This window comes from Hyposmocoma kahamanoa, unplaced genomic scaffold, assembly GCF_003589595.1.
Source record: "Hyposmocoma kahamanoa isolate Upper Pololo Valley unplaced genomic scaffold, ASM358959v1 93, whole genome shotgun sequence".
NCBI classification, from domain to species: domain Eukaryota; kingdom Metazoa; phylum Arthropoda; class Insecta; order Lepidoptera; family Cosmopterigidae; genus Hyposmocoma; species Hyposmocoma kahamanoa.
The window spans coordinates 10686826-10706439 of record NW_020654810.1 but is presented as its reverse complement, the minus strand read 5'-3'; the positions used below and the strand labels follow the sequence as shown (position 1 = coordinate 10706439).

Genomic DNA, 19614 nt, shown 5'->3' with positions numbered 1-19614 from the left:
GTTCAAATAGTCACTGATTGGCTTAACCGCTTGATACAAGCAACGTACAAAAATAACTATAAGCTAACATAAACCTCTGCTCTATAATCAGCGCCCGTGACTCACTTTGCTACTTAGGAATTCATACTTAAGTACAAAAAACTAATTTAATTAAAAGCCGCAAAATAATCTTAGAATTTTCAAACAGTCACCATAGAGGTTTGTCCGTAATTTAATAATACAAAAATAAGGACATATGTATAAATTTTTCCTTCCCATTTACCTGCTCCAGAAATCTTCCTCTACGCTCAAAAATCACACGGTTAAGGAAAATTAGAAGCTACAAATGTCTCAAAACAATCAATATTAGGTATATTATTTGAAATAGATTAACTTACACTATTGAATAACGACGATACATGAAATTGACATAAACTTAATTACTTATACAAGTTACATAAATAATACACTTCCGGACACATAATTCGAGCCACCACGCATTTTCACCCTAAGCGTAAACAGTGTTTGATTGATCAAAAACTATTATGCAATTTTGAAACTAGTATACTAAGTGCCTTTTCCATAAGTTCTTCTTGGGAATTTAGATTTGCAAAACCGGAGAAAACTTTTTCTTCGATAATTTTTGTATTTTAGCCCTTTACGACAAAAATGCGAGGTGGCTCGAATTATGTGTCCGGGAGTATATATAAGTACATAATGTTTTTTATCAAATACGGAGAATATTCTACAACAAATATTCGCTACAGGTGTTATATAACGCTTGTACATGGCTTTTAACGGATTTAAATGACACAACTGCAAAATATATACAGTTAACATAATTTTAAAATTTCAAGTACATAAAGTTTTTGTTTAACATGATATCTTTTTGAATATTCAGTAGGTATTGCACTTGTGAAAATAATTAATATTATGATAGAGAAATATGTATGACTAGAAATAACTGAATATATAAAAATACATTACAATGATTGACAATAAGATTATGTGCTAAATTATGAAAAATTTCGATTTTACGAAAACTTTTCATAGGTTTGTAAAGGGAGCGATAAAATTTATATTTTCGTCAAGTAGTTAACCAACATATGATAACTTCGATTATTCTAGATACATACAGAATCGAAATGCAAAATATCGATGATTACTTACTTGAAAACTATCAGCATCAGAGTATGCGAACTTCATAATAATTAGTGAGACAATATACTTTAGAACAGCGGGACCAGCCCTTACACTTAACTGACGTTACAAATTGGTCGCTCAAATTCGAATTCTTTATACCACTTATCACAAGACGAACCATACATATTACTAAGTCAGAGCACCTTATAATTGTAGAGATCATTACATACTCCTAGATGATGCGTGAAGCCATCACATGGCACTTTCGGCTGTACACGAATATCATACAGTGAATAGTTATAGTATATAGGTACATATTGACATAATTTACATCCACAATACGAATCAGTTCAGAACAACAGGCACGTCTGCAATACAATAAGATAGTCAACTCCACAAGCAATAATTCCTAACGAAAATTGAGTATTCATCAATGTTCACCAATTAGAGAGCTGATTATTCTATACAATTTTACAAACGCGTTTTCTTTGGGAACACTGTCATGATCGTTCTAAATGAGATTACTCCTTTATCACAATCCGTTGAAGATATTTTTTTGTTAAAAATCATCACATCAACAAGTGCGCCTCTCTTTACCATATCGTGTCTCGCTCAAGTATAATCACAACAGATGTATCACATCACTATCACTAAACATCGCTTTCCCCGTCTGTGACGTGTGCGGGCTGCCCAAAGTTTCGCGTAATCGACTCGCTGACTGTGCGAATATTCGCTAAATACCTGTGAGCTGGCTCGTCCGAATCGTAGATGGCGCTGAGTGACTCTAACGACACGAGCGCTTCTGAGTCGAGGAGCCGGGAAGATGCTCTGGACGATACGTCATCGTCCCTATCGAAGTAACAAGAGTTGACGTCGCTCAATGCTGCTTCCGCGTCCGTGAGCCCGGCCTCGTTCAACATAGATACGTTCTCCAGAGCAGGATCATCGGTAGTATAGCCTGTGCTTTCAGGATGGGCACCGTCTCCGTCACCCTCGCCTTCCGAGCATGAGGAGCTCCATTCGGACTGACTCTCCCCATAGATGCCTATTTCCCTATGATTCAAAGCGGCTACCTAAATAAAAATTCACGTCGTGATGAGAAAATGTACTAGCATTAAACAGATTATAGACAACTAAAACAGCTTACTTACTCGATTATGTAGCCTTTCCTGAACGTTTTTTTCCTGCTTTCCTTTATCATCTACAGATTCCGGCTTTCTGTCACACGGTGGACTACAAAATAAAATTAGTTAATATTGTGATCGTGCCTATTCACCATTCAAGCCACTTGGGCTTTCAAATAAATAGTTCACCTTGCGTTTTGATCCCTAGAATGCGTTGGAGAGGGTAGTTCAACGACGACATCAGTTGGCAGGACTCCCGGGAACTCGTTGGCCAGTGGTCGTAGTGGCGAGGCGACGTGCTGCGAGGCGCGTCCCGGGCTAGGTGGCTCCTGGCGTGCCAACTGTGTAATCGCTGCTAGCCCCACCGCGTGCAGCGGACTACTATTGTTGTTACAATTACGCACTGGCTCTAATCCTGGGTTCTGACCACGCCTAAAATAATATTTCACACACCAGTTACACTATATCTCCTTTATAATCCTAATAGTTACATGGCCATCAAATCTAATTCAAACTTACCCAAGTTCAAGTTTCAATTCCTTACGCTCCGTTTTCGGCGGATTGCTCTTGATAAGGTTTTTGTCGTCGAGCAGTCTTTGAATTTCTCTCTCGAATGGCGGTACACACGCCACGTCAGTAGGACTTCGCTTTGTAAACACTTCTCGCGAATCATGATTCAAATGTTTTAAGTTGTTTGGTCGGCTACCCGAACTCGAAAACGAATTTGTTCTTTGACCCAACCGATTCGTAACATTTTTCTTGTCTGTTTGGCTACAACCATCCCTCTTTGCAGAGGCTTGCAACATATTAATTATACTCCTTTGCAACTTTTCCTCTTCTTTATGGAAATTAATGCTTCCATCTAGATACTTGTCGTCCAGGGAAGGCTTTTTACTCAACTGCTTATGCTTCGCATAAAATTCGTTTATATTATTGGTCGCAGCTTTGTTTGTTCTGTTAGGCGGGTAGTCGTACGGACTCGGTTCCATGCGAGGTTGACGGTTAGGCCAAGCCGGAGGCCGTGGTGGTGAAGGAGAGGCGTCTGTAGTGCGTGAGTAACTTTCATCTGAAGAGCTTAGACTTGGAGATCGAGTCAAAGAACTGAGCTCATCAGCCGATGAATGTACACGTGGACTTCGTGCTAGAGGTAAACTCTCACTGGATCGCGGTCGGGGTAATCTTGCCGGGGGTCTTCTTTTGTGCGCCACGGGAGGTCGTGCCTCTTGTGGCCGCGGCCACGGCGGCACCAGAGCGCGAGGTGGCGGCCATCTTGGGTTTCCGGATACACCATGTGGAGGGGGCGGTGGTGGTGTATCCTCAGAGTCTTTGTTCCGTCTATTTTTGCTCCCTTTATGGTTGTTTCCGTTGATCTGATGAACATTCGTTGGCAGTAAGGGTTCATTTTCGCTGGCAACTGTCGTTTCTCTTAGTGGAGGAAGTCGATTAGTTGGAGCAGCCGTTCTACGAATAGAGTTTTGTATCATCGCTAAAGGAGTTGCAACACCTCCGTATGCCGTTGGCGGATTTTGAGAAGATCCATTTATAGGATTTTGTGTTGTACCGTTTGTAGCGGCTCTGTCTGTCAAAAAATAAGTTGTCATTTCCCCTTTACCCTTCACTTTGACTTTGCCTCGGCATACGAACTGGTATGGCATATCTTTCAGTGTTTGGTATACTTCCTCCGTTACTTGTGTATGATTTGGTAGACCAGTGGAATCCATACGAGAAGCCACGTTTACTGTATTGCCCCAAATATCATATTGAGGTTTTCTTGCACCAATAACACCCGCAACTACGGGTCCAACGTTGATACCTGCAAAAGCACATTTATGTAGCTACCTTCTCACTTCAAAGAACCGAAAGGATAACGCAATCGTAGAATAACATAGCAATGTCTTACCAACTCTTAGCATAAAGTTGTTGTAAGAGTTATCATTGATGTCCTTGAGCTTATCACGCATAGCGAAGACAAACTCAACGAGTGTGGCCATATGCTTCCGCGTGCTAGGTTCGTCCATCATCTTCTTGTCAGGGATCAGTCCGACAGCCGCCATGTACGTCGAACCAACTGTCTTGATCTTATCAATGGAGCTGAAACGGTCTTCGCCCAATAGCTGTAAATAAAATATAGGCCATATTTCATTTAGCCCTTGTTTTAACTTAAAGTTTTTAGAAAAACATAATAATCCCAGTTATTTAATTAAGATCTGACAAAGAATTTCACATATCTGGGCGGAAGGATAGCTATAATTTAATATTTATTTATTTATTTATTGTAAAGATAACTGCATGGAGATCTTTGAATTTTTTGTAATTTTGTAACGGTTTTCGACGCATTATTAGACTTGTAAAATTTTTAATTTCACTTTATTTCATGATTTTGAAAGTTATTATTTTCACTCAATACACGCATAGTTAAAAAATTATCTTAAATACATATACTATACACATACAGTTGATGTCATAAGATATCTGACCCATTAGCCAACCTTTTGGTTCTGAAAGCCGTCATAAAAGACGCCACAAAGAAATATTCACACACTGACTAACAGAAAAAGACAACAACTTCTAACACCCCTATTTTTTCGTCATTTTTTATGATGCGGGTAGTAAACGACACGCCTGTCCATAACAGTTGCAGTGCTCCTCAAAGCTTTAAATCGCAAAAGAGCATACGTCAAGTTGTCGGAGAAAATAGGAACGTTTTAAAATCACAAAAGTATAACGAAATTGGTGGCTTAGTTGGTATAGCGTCTGCCACGGTATGCAAGAAGACGTCGGTTCGAATCCGACCGGAACGAAGGAATTTTTTCTGAGTGTTCGATCTTTATAGTAATAATTATAACAAACTAGTGGAGTAATTTCACAAAAAATAATTGAATATCAATTCAATAAAAAATTTAATTATAACGAAATTGTTCTGCCTAATAATTGTATTGATTTTTAATTTAAAATTCCAGAAAAGTCGCAGTGTAATTGTTTACTCACCTCATCAAAATCAGCGATAATCTCATTAAGCAACCGAAGACACTCCATGCCCTGATTGTTGCCGTCAAGCTCCATGTAGAACTCGTGATAATTGGTGATCGAGGCGAAGACCACGCCCACGCGCTGATACGACTGATGGTACAGGTCCTGCCAACCGCGCCTCTTGTGTCAGCCAGAATGCGTGCACAAGCCATGCCAAACAAGTCAGGGTCGGGTAGTGACATCACTACGTGTATTTGTTTCTTACCGGTTTTATACATTGTTATTATTACACAAGTTTTTAAGATTTATTTTAGGTAAAGAAATCTGAATACAATTAACCTTTACGCAGACCTTTCGTCTGTACGTTTCTTATGAGCAATACCTCTACAATCGCTATTTAATATATATGTTAGAACATTTAATTTTCTCTTGTGACCGCTAGAGGCGCCGTTATATTTGCCCCGAAACAATTTTCAAATATTTGACGCTAGCTACTATGAACATTGTAAGCTCATAGTAGAAAAGCACAGATCGTCAAGGCTAGGTGAAAACTATTAAGTTCAATATCTATTAATTTGTGTTACTATGTGCTCTTGTGCTTAATACCTGATATGTTTTGTTCTTAAAGCCGTATTGTTGTGTTAATCTGTTTTCGTGTCTGTCACTTAACCCCACTCTTCTTGTAGAGCGACACATAGACAAAAGCATAACAAACATTACAAAACGTGTTAAAACGCATGATTTTGAGTGCTGTTGAAATAAATGATAAGACGTTGTTGATGAAATGATAAGTAATTACGAAGTGCAAAGATGTGATGATGATGAATCATGCCTGTGCCTTTAGATGGAATACTGACTAAATGTAAGCTTTTATGACTTCGAAGATACCTATATATGACTTTGATACATAATTATTTTAACTTCGCCAAAGAAGCATGGGTCTTTGTAATTGTAAAAGCGAAGCAAAGTTGAAAAGTGGTAATCCTACAACCTAAATCATATGATGTAATGTTTCAAAATTGTAGACACGAGTGAAATGAAATATTTTAAAACAATTTCATGGAATATAAGTTGATGATTAAATTACTCATTTAATATTTAATAATAATATTTGAATATTTCTTTATTTAAAATAAAGATTTTCCGATTCTTGAGCATAATTATAATAAATATTGCGCTTGAAGCTCAAAACTTTTAATTACCATGTTTGTCCTGAACTGATTGTCCAAAAAGTGCGTAGCCACGTGAGCCGGTAGTAAGTTGAACAGAATTCTTCGGTTTGAAGCCTGGAATATTCAAGATATTACAAATGAATATTGATGTAGCGTAACAAGAAAGTCCGGAATAACAAGAAAGTCGGCGCAAATGTTGATGTACAGTAAAGAGCACGTCAAGCTTGACACTTTGTATTTCCCGGAAGGACCTTTGTAAGGACCGTTCTTATCATGAGCACCATAGAGTTGGATTTCAATCTTTAGCGTCAAGCTTGGCGTGCTCTTGACCGTGTACTTATTATTATATAAAATAGGGGGCAAACGAGCAGATGAGCCAAGTAATGGAAGGTGGTCATCGTCGCCCATGGACATCTACAACATCAGAGGAGCTGCCAATGAATTGCCAGCCTTTAAGAGCCCCGTTTGAAGAAACCCAAGTCATAGCGCAAAGGAAATATTTCAGGAGAGAGACCATTTTACATCATGCAGGTTCGAGTACGGAACGAACGTGATGCCCGCGTGGTCTTACAATGCGCGGCATCAAGGTTGTGGAGATGGGCTGTACTCTTTTGGCGGGAAGTGTGATTATGGTAACGTGAAAGAGGCACAATTTCGAAAAGTTTCTCTGAGCACTGTTTAAAAACCCTATTTAGCTAAGTCTTGGGAAAAATACAATGCAAAATCTTACTTGCAAAGCATCCATATCTCTCTTCTCGTCTCTCGCTTGGGCTTGCCACAAGAAGTCGAGTCGAGCAGTCCACTCTGTCTGCCGCGCATGTAAAAGTACGGCTAGCGCTAATGCTAGCGTCCATGCACACTCGACATATGCTGACCCTAACGGGCCTGGCCTATAAAATATAAAAGATAATCAGGACTAAACATGTGTCATGGTCAGGTCGTGTAGAAGAAGTTTGTACTTAGCAATATCTTTAAATGTTTGCAAGATATTTAAATGCTTTAGGTACGTGATGTTTCTTTGTGCACAATTCTGTAGGTGAGAGGTAAAGTACCTTAAGTCCATATTTAGGAATTTAAATGTTTCTACAAACATTGCTTTAGAATGCTAAAAATCAAGCAATGGTAAAAGACATTAAGTCCTATAGTCGTTTGAGTTTTTATTTAACATATTTTACTTCATGTTAACATTGGTGTTAAATGCCTAATTAAGAGCCTCATTCTCTTTAAAACGATCTATAGTACAAACTACTATTTAGCACTTAAGGTTTACCTCTCAGAATTAAGAATATTTGTAAAGTTAAATGGTGAAGTTAAGTTAGTCCGACCGATACCTGCAACTAAACAACTACTAAGTCAGCTTTACCTGGGTGTTTCAATTTAAAACATTTATTTATATGATTTCTTATTTATCTAGTTTATTTTAGTTACTAGTACCTTTACATCTATAGTTACTATTGGATAATATCTCTGTTATACTGGGAAAAACAATTATTTTACAAAAAAATACTTTGAAATCAATGCAACTGGAATTTCAACGACGAACATTTCTTACAAATACCGTGGTCATCCGCGTTAATTTGTGACAGATGATGTTATATCATCACTTTTTGTGCTTAAAAAATTACTCAGAGCGTTTGTTTAAAATTAAAAAAACGTCCAAAACAGCTGATGTGTCGAGGATATTTTTGCATTTTGTTATTTGTTAATTGGTTATGAGTTGTTTATCTAATTCTAACCAAATTCTTAAATGTTTATTTGAGAATTGTTAACCTAGGTACTTCACAATTTATTAAATATTGTATAAGTATTCATTTTTATATGAAATCGGCTGTACCGAAATAGCTCATGACAATGTTATCAAGTTAAACATCTGTTATGTTCTGTGTGTTGTGTATTTCTGTTACCGGATCCGTTGAAAAACAGCGTTGTAGCACCGTCAGTGAGACGACAATAAACCGAGTTGATGACAAATTCCGTAACAGCACAGCGCATACGCTGTAAGTTTTATTTATTATTATTTTACATAATTACGTCGGAAAGGGTCATGAACATGGACGAACAGACGAACTGAGGCGCCACCTGCGAGTTACAGAGAGTATCGCGCGCTCCCTCTGCCGATGGACCTAGACGGAGTCTGGATGGGGTACAGTGGTGAAACACGAAGGGGGATGCTGTGGTGGTTAAGACTCTCGGGCCGCACACAAGCTACCTAGACACTGTCTTACGTTTAGCCTAGTGACTATTTTGATGGTTAAAATTAATACAAATTACAAATTGTTATGTGATTTCATAGTGATTAAAATATACTGTGTTACTATTAAACATAATCTCATTGCACGATCCCTCTGGTCTAAATCTGCCCAAACGACGTCTGAAGATTCTAAACTATTTCTAAATCATGAAGTTCCGACAATTGTTTATGTAAGTTTTTTTCTTGTTTACTGTGCTTTTATACGGAGAAAGATTTCTATTCTATATTTTATGTTTTAATGAAACTATGTCAATATTTGCATTTTATTAAAGCAATTATGTTGCATTTTCCTATAGTTAAATCAGATAATTGGTATTCGCAGTATAACAGCGACATAATTGAAAAAAGTATCCTTACTCAGTCATAAGATCGTAGCAATCAAACAGGTCCTTGTGGTATGCCATAATCACAGCCATGTACCCAGCAGTCATGACAGCCAATAATATGCCCTTCACTAAAATGGGCAGTCTCAAGAATACAGCCACTGTCAGCATACTGAGGCAACATCCTAGAGTTATGTACAGAGGGATAGGACACGCTCTATGGTCACTGTGGCTCCACAAAGCCGCTGCAATATCGCTGGTCATCATTCGTATATCGTCCATTGTCGTTACATTCTCTGTAAGGTTTCTGCAGACGAGAACTTCACGACATGTTATCTGGGGAAAAAAGAGGAGATAATAAATAATTAAATAAATATTATAAAACATCACATACGTTGCTCTGATCCCAAAGTAAGTGACTATAAAGCACTTCTGTTATGGAAAACGGAAAAGTTAGTTTTCAACATTGACCCGGCCGGGGACCGAACCCGGGGCCTTAAAGATAACGACATCATGAAAACCGGTGTGCAAGCCACTGGATCACGGAGGTCGTCAATATATAATAAGTACTTTGTTTTCGCTCTTCATCTTAATAATGGCACTGTATCCCTTATTGAATTTTTTTTATTTTATAATACCAAGTGACGGGACGAACAAGTCGTTCGCTTGATGGTAAGATGATACACGCCTGTCCATAAGGCCCATTTAGATGGAGAGAGTTTTTCGCACGCTTCGTGACAAAAAATCGTACGCGATTATCGTAAGCAATAATCGCCATAAGATTATCGTATCATAATGTTTACATTCAGGCAAGAACTAAAATCTCGCCTCTAAGATTCGCAAGCAACTTAATCGCTTCCTCGACTGTTTACACAGAGAAATATGTAGTAAGGAGATTCTTGTTCATGAGTTTTCGACTTGTCTAAACACGATCTCGTATGACATTTTTTCAAGTTCATACGATTATCGTACATATTGGTTCGAACCGTTTTGAGTGCGAGAATTGCCATTCGAATTCAGTAATTACTGCGGTATTGACTATGGACGTATCAAAATGACGCAAAAATCATTCAAATTTGGAACTGTTGATAATATTAAGTTCATTGCACTGTATAGAAATATACATTTTTTTCCAAATTTTATAACATTTCTTAATCCAAAATTTTTTTTCGTTCTCGTTTCATTAAGTCTTGTCTTGTCTTAGAAAAGCAATGATAATCAAAACACCCTCGCGCACTGCACTCGTGTTAGAAACGGCTGGCACAGAAACTCGAAATACGATTTTTGCTTTCGAGTTCTGTTTACACGGAGACGTTCAATATTTAAAGGCGAGGCAATTATCGCTCACGTGGACGGTCGATAATCGCGAACGTTTAGACTAGGAAAGTTTTTGTATTCTTTTGATAATCGTATCTTCGAGACGATAAACTCTCTCCATCTAAATGGGCCTTAACAGTGCAGTGTCACTCAGAGCCGTAAATCTCAAAGATCTGGCAAGAGCACTGCCTCTGCGCTCGTCACCCTGAGACGTAATTTGACAAGTCCCATGTGCCTATAACTGCACCAGCACTCTTACCCTTCAAAACCGGAACGCAGTAATGCTGACATTACTGCTTGGTGGCAGAAATAGGTAAGGTGGCAGTACCTCTCTGGACGAACTCTTTCACAAGGAGCTCCACTGCTACTAAATTTACCAAGAGACTACCAAGACAATTGAAACTTGAAGTACGACAATAGTACCTACATGTCGTTACAGTATCTTAGATGGCAAATAAACCAACTGATACATATACCGGGGATATTTTTTAAGTATTATTATAATATATATTATTATTATTATATATTGTCGAAGAACTTACCACATTAACCTGACCCACAGCATAGCCCAGCACAATAGTGAAGGTAGTAATCGCGTTTCTCAAAGCAAATGGCCTCGATACGTCGCAAGGAATAAGCCTGAGCCTTGCTGCAAGGGTCAAAGCTAGCACTGCGGCGGACCAGGCGAAGGCGGTGACAAAAAGAAGAAGCAGTATCGTGGTACGCGGAAGTATGGCTGCTTGGAGGGCGCCAGCTGCCGCTAGTGCACCTAATGCTGCGCCAAGTGAACCTGCCCAGCCGCCGTCTGTTGATGCTCGATACTGAAAACCATAGAACCTTTTTTAGGCATATATCTCTTGCACATATTTAGTGTTCTGAACAAATGGGTACTACCAGAGAGCTATGATATCACTTCAGTATCTATTGGTAAGTCAATATTATTATTGTCTTATTTATTGTTCTCAGCCTGTGGGCTGGTTTGAACCGCACTTACGAACCGAAATCAAGTAAATGCAGAATGGCGTGTATATATGTGGAGGGTGTGCAATCTTCTTCTTCTTATCTATCGTTGGCATACACTTTAATATTGTGGCCCAGAACCCAGTCACGCCAGACGCGTCACTAGTAGCCGCCATTACATCCTCACGTGCAGGTGTTAAGGCAAGCAGGGCATGATGTCAGATGGGCCATCGCTTAAATCGCATCACACAAACAGTCCAGATTAGAACCATCCGAAAATCCCCATCTGACAAATTGTCCTTACTCCAACCAAACTGAGTCCAGAGAAGAAGAATTCCAGATTGCCCATGTTAATTCGTGTCCAGAGAGACTCTCTGAAGGCGGGACAAACGTAGGTGGTTACTCTTTCGCACCAAAGATTGCACTTCGCCTGAGCCGGCTCAATGTTCAGAGGATCGACATATTTGACGAAATTTTTCCGGCTCTCGGTCTCTGTTGCACTGTGAATTGATCGTGCATAATGTGTGCAATAATAATAATACTAATAAACTTTTTTTAAAGCCCCGCATGTCGCGGGTGCCATGGGCACACACATAGACAACCACAAATTACACCCAAACTCACGAGAGAAATAAAACAAAGTAGGCTATACAAACATTTCTCCCTGCCTGGGAATCGAATCAGGAGCCGCTAAGCAGCAGACCAGCATGGTAACCGTTCAGTCACGGAGGCAGTTATTATTATCTACTAGTTAGCGGCTGACTTTAATCTACATATACCAGGTTAAGTGGACCGATGTCTAAGTACCGTGACAAGAGTGAAATTTAAAACTTGTATTAACTCAAAGCCTATCGAGTTCTTATACTTTCATGATATACACATTGGAAATGAAGTCTATTTATTTGTTTTTGAATCAAACCCTTCTTTCGGGCCTTTTATAGACCCCATGGTCAGGACCACAAAAATCGAAATTTATTTAAATTTTTGTGATCAGTGTGGACTTGCTTCTATGCTGTTTACGATAAGAATGGTCCGAAGTCCAGTGTCAACTTCTTTTTATTACACTAACTGACGGGACGAACATAACAGTTGAAGTGCCAGTCAGATTTTTAAATCGCAGACCTGAGGGGCACCCACTACGACCATCACCCCGAGATATAAGTTGAAAAGTCCCCAACAAGAACGCAGTAATGCTCGCGTGGCAGTACTTCCCTAAACAAACTCTTTTACAGAGAGCTCTACTGTTGCATTATGTTTTCTTGACAAAACCAAAGTAAATCAGTTTCAAATTAAGGCTTGAACAGTAGCGAATGACTTTGACGATTTAACCTCTAAATTAGAATACAAAAGAGTCATAAGTTTTTTTTGCAATCTATGGCTACGTTGTTGTTCCCTCAGAAACATTCGAGAATAAACAATCGTAAAAATAAACATTACATAATATTTTAGGGTCAAAATCGTAATAGCATAAATAGTGAAAGTATTAGGTAAATCGTGCAATGATTCGATCGTTACATCCTATCAATTTACAACTAATACTACTATTTTTAACTATAATGGAAAAGTAGAAAAGAGTAGTCAAATCAAAACAATATATACGTATATATATTAATATATTTGTTTTGTACAATACGTAAATAAACACTTAGATTAGTAATAAAAAAAATTAATAAAAGTGATTACGACCAATACGACTAATTTGGTTTTAACTGATAGAAATGCCAACAATAAGAAGTACACTGTACAGTATAACGATATGTACTTTGCGCGAGGTTAAATAAATATACATTGAAATAGGTACTTTATTAACTAAATTTTTAACATTAAAAAGCGTCAAAATCTAAATAGTGAGAACAAGTAGTTTAATTGAAGTTGGAGTACTATTTTCTGGTTGAAGCATGGGTTCGTCGTCACAAGAGCAAATATTTACGATATTTTCTGGAACAGTGGTGGTTTTATTTTCTTTGTTTTCTATCTTCTTTAAAAGAAAACTGCAGCAAGCGGCACTGGACGGAAAATGCAATGGAGTATAGTTTCATTTCTACTAAATAAAGTGGGTAAAGACATACCCACTTTATTTAGTAGAGTTATTTAGTAGTAGTGTCCCGCGGTGCAGCGCGGCGCAGCCTGACGTCACCAGCTTGTGCCACCACTGGCACTACAAAGTTAGTCACACTTTTACACTGGCTTCTCAACAATAAGGTATATTTCTTTGAAAGGCAAACATTGGCTGAGCGACATCAGACTGCTTAGGGCGAACTTGCAAATAGCAATACAATATAGAACTTCATATGTGCTAAATAAAGTGAATATTTCTTCTCACGGGAATCTGCTTTACGAATGGGTGGTCGTGTTTTAAGCGATTTGTAGATTTTACATACAAATAATATATAAGTACATATAATAGTCCAAATAAGACGATCTTGGTGGGTCAACAATTTGCACTGTTGGCACTGCATGAGAAGGTTCCAGGTTCGATTCCCGGCAGAACCAATTAGGGAAATGAACTTTTCTAAAATGGTTTTAACCTGGTGTTCTAGATAGTGTCACCGAGGGAATTCCGTAGCTCTTGGTCCCGGGTTTTATTCCCGGTAGAACCAATTTCGGAAATGAAATTTTCTAAAATGTCTTTCGCCTAGGTGCTCTGGGTAGTGAAGCGGAGTGCATTCCGTAACTCTTGGTTCCGGGGTTCGATTCCCGGTAGAACCAATTTGGGAAATGAACTATTTTTATGTGATAGATAGTAACATTCCTAACAACTTTTATTCTTGTATAATTTCTTGAAAAGGTGATAGTTTCGGAGAAAAAAAAAATATTTTTTTTGTATCGATAAATATATGTATATTTTATTTTTATCACAAAATATACGAAAATGTAATGTGCGTGGGTTACTTACAGTATAGTTCCAATAATTTTCTATGTAGAAAAAAATAATCCGTCTGCATGTACTTGCGGCTTTGTAAGTAAAGTTGCGGCAAAATTGCAAACTTTTTTATGTACTTTTTAACAAAATACACGAGCTGTGATTAAAGAAAAATTAGTTTTAATGTAATTTAAAGAATGTTATAATAATAACACGAAAGTTAAGTAGAAACTAGTATATTGTGTTAAAAAATAAATAACAAATCTAAAATTTTGCCACCTTTTTACTCGTAAAGCCGCAAGTACCTGCAAATGGATTATTTTTTCTTGGTAGAGAATGATTGAACCTAGACTGTAAATAAACCACACACATTACATTTTTGCTACATTTCGAGATTAAAATTAAAATGTTTATTTCTCCAAACAAAAAAAACTAAACACTGTATTCCTAAAATTGTTTCCATGATTAAATAATAATTTAGCCTAAAATTTATACTTTTTATTTCTAGCACTTTTTAATCAGCTTCTAGGAATACAGGGCTGATTTTTTCATATGATACATAATAACATTCCTGATAACTTTTATTCTTATGTAATTTCTTGAAAAGCTAATTGTTTCAGAGAAAAAAAATTATTAAAAAAAAATTGCTTTTTACTCAATTTGAAGGCGTAACTTTAAATTTTATTTTGTAGAAATGTGCTTAATAAATTATAATTTTGCTCAATACAATCAATTATTTAAGGACTACTAGCAATCACATATATTGTTTTGTGATTATTGGACTATTATTATTATCAGGAATTTAATTTAAAAAGAGCCTAATTTATCAATTTGGCACCTGTTCCAGCCTTAAGAATGTTCAATTTGTTTAGTTGGCATAGGGTCTGGCACGATTTGCTGCAGGGCGTTGGTTCGAATCCAGCTGAATCAAAGGGATTTTTGTTAGTGTTCGACCTTATATTGTTACCTGTGCTTCCTTAGCCGAATCTTTGAAGCAGAGCGTAAGCAAATGGACATGCGTGGCTTTCTCGCGATGCACGGAGCGCGCGTCGATCGCCTGCGCCAGGAACTTGTTGACGCGATTCGTAGGCTGGTGATACACAGATGAGTGACGCTTTTTCAGCGGCCGCTTGAATTTTTCCGTCACTTTATTCTGTAACACATTATCACTAACGGTCAACGCCTTGTACGACAATTCTATCAAAACTAACAGCGATACACTTTTGATGTACACAAAGGATCAAATAAAAGGTAGTAATTTAAACAATAACAGGGCGCAATATTCACAACCAGTAAGGTCAAGGGTACATGAGGTCCACAGCATGCTGTCTCCATGCTCCATCCAACAGTTCGAACTGACCTTAGTAAGTAAAAAGTTCCGGTCTCCCAAGCAGCATCACATTATATATTAGAATAGTGGTAAATAGTTAAAAATAAAATTAAGTATTAAGAGAGAAGATTTGAATCAGGTTCAAATTATTATGGCTGTTACATCAGTTATCAAACTGAACATTACTTTTTACTGAACATCAAAAATGTATATTTAAACAAATCAGAGTTGTAAATGAAATTGTAGCATGAATTTATGTACACAACGGAATCGCAATGTAGTTTTAATATTAAGAAAAAGAATATGAATTATAACTGTGTTTGATAATTTCTGTTTATAATTTATAATTCTTGTGGCACGAAAAAGTATTTGTTTTTGACACATTGAAATAAGAATTGAAAGATTAGAAAGAAATAATCAAGCACAGAAAAAACCTTAAAGAGTAGAGAAAACAGTAAAAAATAAAGGTAAGATCAGATAAGTCCATGCGGGTTATTGGATAGCGGGGCGCATGCCATATGCTTAGTGCTGAGGTGGCCAGTGGGGCGGCGAGTGAAACACAGTTCGGTGCGGCCGGCTTTATTCTCAAATAAAACAATATCAAGTACATAATAATCTGACAATTTTGAAACAAAAACAGTTCCAATAAGAAACAGTGATAGTGGTATCGAGTGCACGCCTAGCAAGTCCTAGCCTGTACCTGCCTGAAGTGGATATCAAAAGTGCGACTCATTCGCAAGATACATAGGGTGTTCCACAAAACATGGTGGATTACGCCTAAACTGGAAGGGAGAATCGAGTTGCCCAGTGTGTGGTGGAAAACAATAAAACACACAAACAACACTGTCTGCGCTTACTGTTTCAGCGGGTATTTGATGTGGAACTAAAGTCCAAGGTCGGATAATCTGAAAAACAACGAGCAGACGTCGGATGTTAGTTGCTGGTGTAGTATTCCACACATCGTTATGACCTAACGAAACTGGATGATGACAATTTACGTTACAATGTACCCGAGTCCCTTTCCACAAGAAGTTAGGTACTGGGTTATTGCATTTTATGCTCTGAATAAAATGTAACATTAGATGAATTTTATTCGACCACAACTTGCCATGTTATAAGTAATGCCAGTTTATTTAGCAATAACAACGAGTAAAAATTTTATTTATGAAACCAGCAACTAAACTGGAGATATCAGGAATCAGGAAATTGGCGCTGTGCTCACATCAAGAGATAAAAAAATGTGCGGTCTATACGGGGCTAATTTCTACGAATGTGAATTTTGGGCTTAGTCAGTATGGCATTTTCATTATATAGTATAAGACAGTAAGTTTCTAACTTAGTACGAAATCAGATATGATAGAATTATTTCAAATCCCTCGCAAAAACAGTTTATCCACAAGAAAGCTTCAGTGCATACCTTTCAAATTTAAAGAAGAAGCAGCATAGATTTAGTCGAAAACCACCACTCAAAAAACCAAACTAGCTACTAGAAAATCTTAAGCGAGGTTATAATCGGACACACATTATGAAACGCATTGCCCTTCGAAAGTATAGTTATGAATTCAATGCCTTTCATGTACAAATATTTCTGAAGCGAGAATCATAAAACCGGCAGGGGCATACCAATATGGTTATGTTCGCATCTAAACTAGTCCTAGAACCACATTGTAGATTACCCTGTTAAATGCGTTCGTATGGGACGTGCACCTTGTACGGACTTAATTCGTAGGTTGTCAATCTGCAAGTGCAATAGTGCACGTTCCACATTGTCAAGTAATGCCAGCTAGAGGCGACTTCATCTGCTGTACATCCCCCACACAGAGCTTCAGAATGTAAGTAAAGGCCGTTCCCATTATGTCGTAACGTTTTCTTTATCGTTGGACGACTGTCGCGTCTAGCCTATATCACGACTATCTGTCGTGACTGAGTCGTGGACGATTATTTTATCGTTGAACGTCATGTCTAGCTGTTCCCATAGATCGCGAAGACAATTTATGTTTCACGGCAACCGCCTTGTCGTTTGCACGACATAACCTTTTGAAGCTACGACTATCTGTCGTCACGTTTTTATCGTGACGTTTCATTTATCGTCAGACGACTGTCGTTCTAGCTCCTCCCATTTTTACGACACCCTGTCGTCGTTACGTCAAAAGTTAATCGTGTTTTACTATATGTGAACAACTTCATTTAAATATAAAACCGCGACTTGAAACTGCACGACTATCTGTCGTCACATAATGGGATTGCGCCGTCAGAATTTCGTTAACGTTAAAGGGCGGCAGAGAGATCAAGTCGCGCCTAGGATGTAGCGGTGCAAGGCCATATGTGGCGACCGTGGGGTGCGGTAGCGTGCGCAGGGCGTGGTGCTGCATGACGGCGTCGAAGGTGTGGTGGTGCGGGGCGGCGGCGGGGGCGGGGTCGGACGCGTGCATGGCGGTGCTCACGTCCTCAGTGCGCAGTGCGGCCAGCCTCAGCGCCTCCGCAGAGCCCGGCTCCGCGTGCAGGGCGCGCCGCAGGTCCAGCACCTACCGACAATACCTCGTCACCCACTGCCACAACCTCGCATTTCAAGCGGGGATACACGCCAAGCTCACTATCTAATTACGGGGATTGGATTGATTCTCTTTTTAATCATAGTGTTTCCTACCTACATAATTAAAGGATATCTCAGTGTCAAAGGATGCGAAGTAAAAGAAAACAACAAACACTTAATTAATTTCTCAAAATTTTTGGCTTATTAAAATCAATTTTGACACCACTTCTCCATAATAGTAAACATTATGAAAACTACGTCAATAATAGGAAATATACAAAATAACAATAAAATAACGATAAACATACGACTTACCTTTAACGAAAAAGAAGCGTCGTAAAGTTTATATGGAGAGAAATCTCATCACTCAGAATTTGCTGAAGAGAACAAAAACCGCAGGCAGTGGCGCGGTAGGTACTGATGGCCATGTATTCACAAAGTGATTGCAATAATATTACGTACGTTGGTTAAGAATATACAATCCCATAGAATAATAAACATTCAAAAAGACATACCAACGTACTCGTCATTTATTTACTAGACCGTGTGCAAAACCTCTTATAACATGCAAAGAAATATTTGAAATATATTTTGAAAGTGACAAATAGAATAAATAAGTACCTTTCTAGCAGCATTGGCCTTGAGCTCTTGCGGGGAGGCGGCCATGTTGGAAAAGGGTACGTCCACATTGAATTTAATGGAATGAAGCAATTGGACCACTACGTTTGACACGTTCTTGAACGAAAGTTTTCTTTTCGATCCTGAACCCAGACCAACGCCTGTTGATAAGCACATCTGCAAAAAATATTTTAACAATAATTGAAGTATTAAAAAAATCATACTGAACTCTCTATTACATAATCACGTAGATATCATTTGCGAATCGATTTCTCGATAGGTACTTTGAAATTCACCGTAGTACTATTGTCGGACATACATATAATGAATATACAATATGCCTCCATACTGCAATTAAAACGCAAATTAACTTATTTTACATTTTCAAATAAATAATCGTATTTAGTAGAGTTTTGACTTACTTTTCTTCGTCTAGGCGGTGGAATAATAAAGAATGTTTGCACGGAGTGGTCCCGTAAATAGGCGTTGCGACTAGCCCCATGCCCCGGCTCCACTTCGTAGGCACCGCCCAGGCACTCCAAAGTCGCCTGCGTTATGTGCACTCGTCTGGAAAACAGATTAAAATATCGATTACGTTTGCATTAAATTTGTACAATGCGGCAAATTTATTTTAGTTTCATTAAATACTATACTATACTTTATTTGAAGTCTTTGCAGTAGAGCTCCTTGTCGAAGAGTGCGACCAAATACAGTCACCTTAGCTATTTCTGCGTCCAAGCAGTACGTGTTCATTACTGCGTTTCGGTTTTGAAGGGTAAGGGTGCTGGCGAAATCACAGGCAAATGGTACTCGTTAACTTATGTTTTAGAGCGAAGAGCTCAGTGGCAGTGCCCCACAGATCTTTGTAATTTAAAGCTCTGAGTGGCAGTGTAAGTATCATGAACGAAAAAGATATTAGCGATAGCTCGGAATTGGATATGAAGTGGTGCGCAAATACGGCCACAAATTCTTCTACAAACACACAAATACCCAAATAGAGCTCTAGCTAATATCAGTATGGTATGAATTTG

At 38.2% G+C, this 19614-nt stretch overlaps 1 protein-coding gene across 6 annotated transcripts in view; it reads right to left on the bottom strand.

Moving 5' to 3' along the window:
* Positions 1-708: 708 nt before the first annotated feature.
* LOC113237369 (Ca(2+)/calmodulin-responsive adenylate cyclase-like) overlaps positions 709-19614 on the bottom strand; it is an 83472-nt gene continuing 64566 nt past the window's right edge. Inside the window, exons 8-21 of one of the 6 annotated variants that reach the window (XM_026473796.1) lie at positions 19006-19150; positions 18587-18760; positions 17766-17957; positions 15070-15255; positions 10822-11100; positions 8997-9298; positions 7119-7278; positions 6419-6502; positions 5235-5396; positions 4147-4360; positions 2766-4059; positions 2436-2678; positions 2316-2355; positions 709-1788 (exon numbers count right to left, since the gene is read on the bottom strand). In XM_026473796.1, coding sequence (XP_026329581.1) covers positions 1759-1788; positions 2316-2355; positions 2436-2678; positions 2766-4059; positions 4147-4360; positions 5235-5396; positions 6419-6502; positions 7119-7278; positions 8997-9298; positions 10822-11100; positions 15070-15255; positions 17766-17957; positions 18587-18760; positions 19006-19150 — 3505 coding nt within the window. In that variant the 3' untranslated portion in view covers positions 709-1758. Of the gene's footprint in view, positions 2196-2273; positions 2356-2435; positions 2679-2765; positions 4060-4146; positions 4361-5234; positions 5397-6418; positions 6503-7118; positions 7279-8996; positions 9299-10821; positions 11101-15069; positions 15256-17765; positions 17958-18586; positions 18761-19005; positions 19151-19614 lie in introns of all 6 variants that reach the window. The other 5 variants (XM_026473792.1, XM_026473793.1, XM_026473794.1 and 2 more) reach the window with 5 other exon arrangements.